The sequence below is a fragment of the Austrofundulus limnaeus genome, unplaced genomic scaffold (assembly GCF_001266775.1).
Source record: "Austrofundulus limnaeus strain Quisiro unplaced genomic scaffold, Austrofundulus_limnaeus-1.0 Scaffold134, whole genome shotgun sequence".
Taxonomy (NCBI): domain Eukaryota; kingdom Metazoa; phylum Chordata; class Actinopteri; order Cyprinodontiformes; family Rivulidae; genus Austrofundulus; species Austrofundulus limnaeus.
In genome coordinates, this window is record NW_013952536.1 from 1,231,662 (window position 1) to 1,233,146 (window position 1,485).

Here is a 1,485-nt window from a genome sequence, read left to right on the forward strand (position 1 = left end):
ACTTTGATCAAAAAAAGATAATGGATGGATATACTCAATATCGTACCTGTTGTAGACAGATTTTTGAAAAGCTACAAAATCYAGAAATAAATGTTTGTCTCACTGGATTTATAAGCTCAAATGCCACCAAAACCAAAATAGATTATCTTCTGATTTTTAGATGTTGCTCAATTTAGTCTTTACATTACACAGGTTTTTTACATTACTTATTTAGAAACATTTCAATGTATTTATACTTACTTAACATTTTTGGAAACTTTGACCACAGGCATTAGTCTCAGAATAGCCTCCTTGTTTGTAGAATATTCCTTTGGGTTAAAATTATCCTGAATTTTTCCAGATGACAGTAAGATGAATGCCAGAGCTGACCAGTGAGCAGAAGACAGTTTACCTGTGGAGAGACTTCCTGACCTCAGAGACTGTTGGATCTCCTCCACTAGAGAACCATCATTCAGTTCATTCAGACAGTGGAACAGATTGATGCTTCTCTCTGCAGACAGAGTTTTATTGATCAGATACTTGATGTACTGGATTGTTTCCTGATTGGTCTGTGAGCTACGTCCTGTCTGTATCAGCAGTCCTCCAAGGAAAGTCTGATTGGTCTGAAGGGAGAGACCTAGGAGGAACCGGAGGAACAAGTCCAGGTGTCCATTTGGACTCTGTAAGGCCTTGTCTATAGCACTCTGATGAASGTAAATTAGGTCACATTTTCCAGGTTTCTTGGATGATTCATCTTCTCCCATCAAATTGACTCCAGAGTTGATGAAGGTCAGATGGACATGAAGAGCAGCCAAAAACTCCTGAACACTCAGGTGGACAAAGCAGAACACCTTGTCCTGGTACAGACCTCTCTCCTCTTTAAAGATCTGGGTGAACACTCCTGAGTAAACTGAGGCTGCTTTGATATCGATGCCACATTCTGTCAGGTCTGATTCATAGAAGATCAGGTTTCCTTTCTGCAGCTGCTCAAAAGCCAGTTTTCCCAGAGACTCAATCATCTTTTTTGTCTCTGGACTCCAGTGTGGATCTGTCTCAGATCCTCCATCATACTTGATCTTCTTGACTTTGGTCTGAACCACCAGGAAGTGGATGTACATCTCAGTCAGGGTGTTGGGCAGCTCTCCTCCCTCTCTGCTTTTCAATACATCATCCAGAACTGTAGCAGTGATCCAGCAGAAGACTGGGATGTGGCACATGATTTGGAGGCTTCGTGAGGTCTTGATGTGGGAGATGATCCTGCTGGCCTGCTCCTCATCTCTGAACCTCTTCCTGAAGTACTCCTCCTTCTGTGGGTCATTGAAGCCTCTGACCTCTGTCACCAGGTCAACACAGCCAGCTGGGATCTGATTGGCTGCTGCAGGTCGTGTGGTTATCCAGAGGCGAGCAGAGGGAAGCAGGTTCCCCCTGATGAGGTTTGTCAGCAGAACATCCACTGAGGTGGACTCTGTAGCATCAGTCAGGACCTGGTTCCCCTGGAAGGCCAGA

At 44.0% G+C, this 1,485-nt stretch overlaps 1 protein-coding gene across 1 annotated transcript in view; it reads right to left on the reverse strand.

Moving 5' to 3' along the window:
* LOC106522655 (protein NLRC3-like) overlaps positions 1-1,485 on the reverse strand; it is an 18,954-nt gene that overhangs the window by 12,929 nt on the left and 4,540 nt on the right. The window contains exon 4 of the mRNA XM_014015737.1: positions 241-1,472. Coding sequence (XP_013871191.1) covers positions 241-1,472 — 1,232 coding nt within the window. The remainder of the gene's footprint in view (positions 1-240; positions 1,473-1,485) is intronic.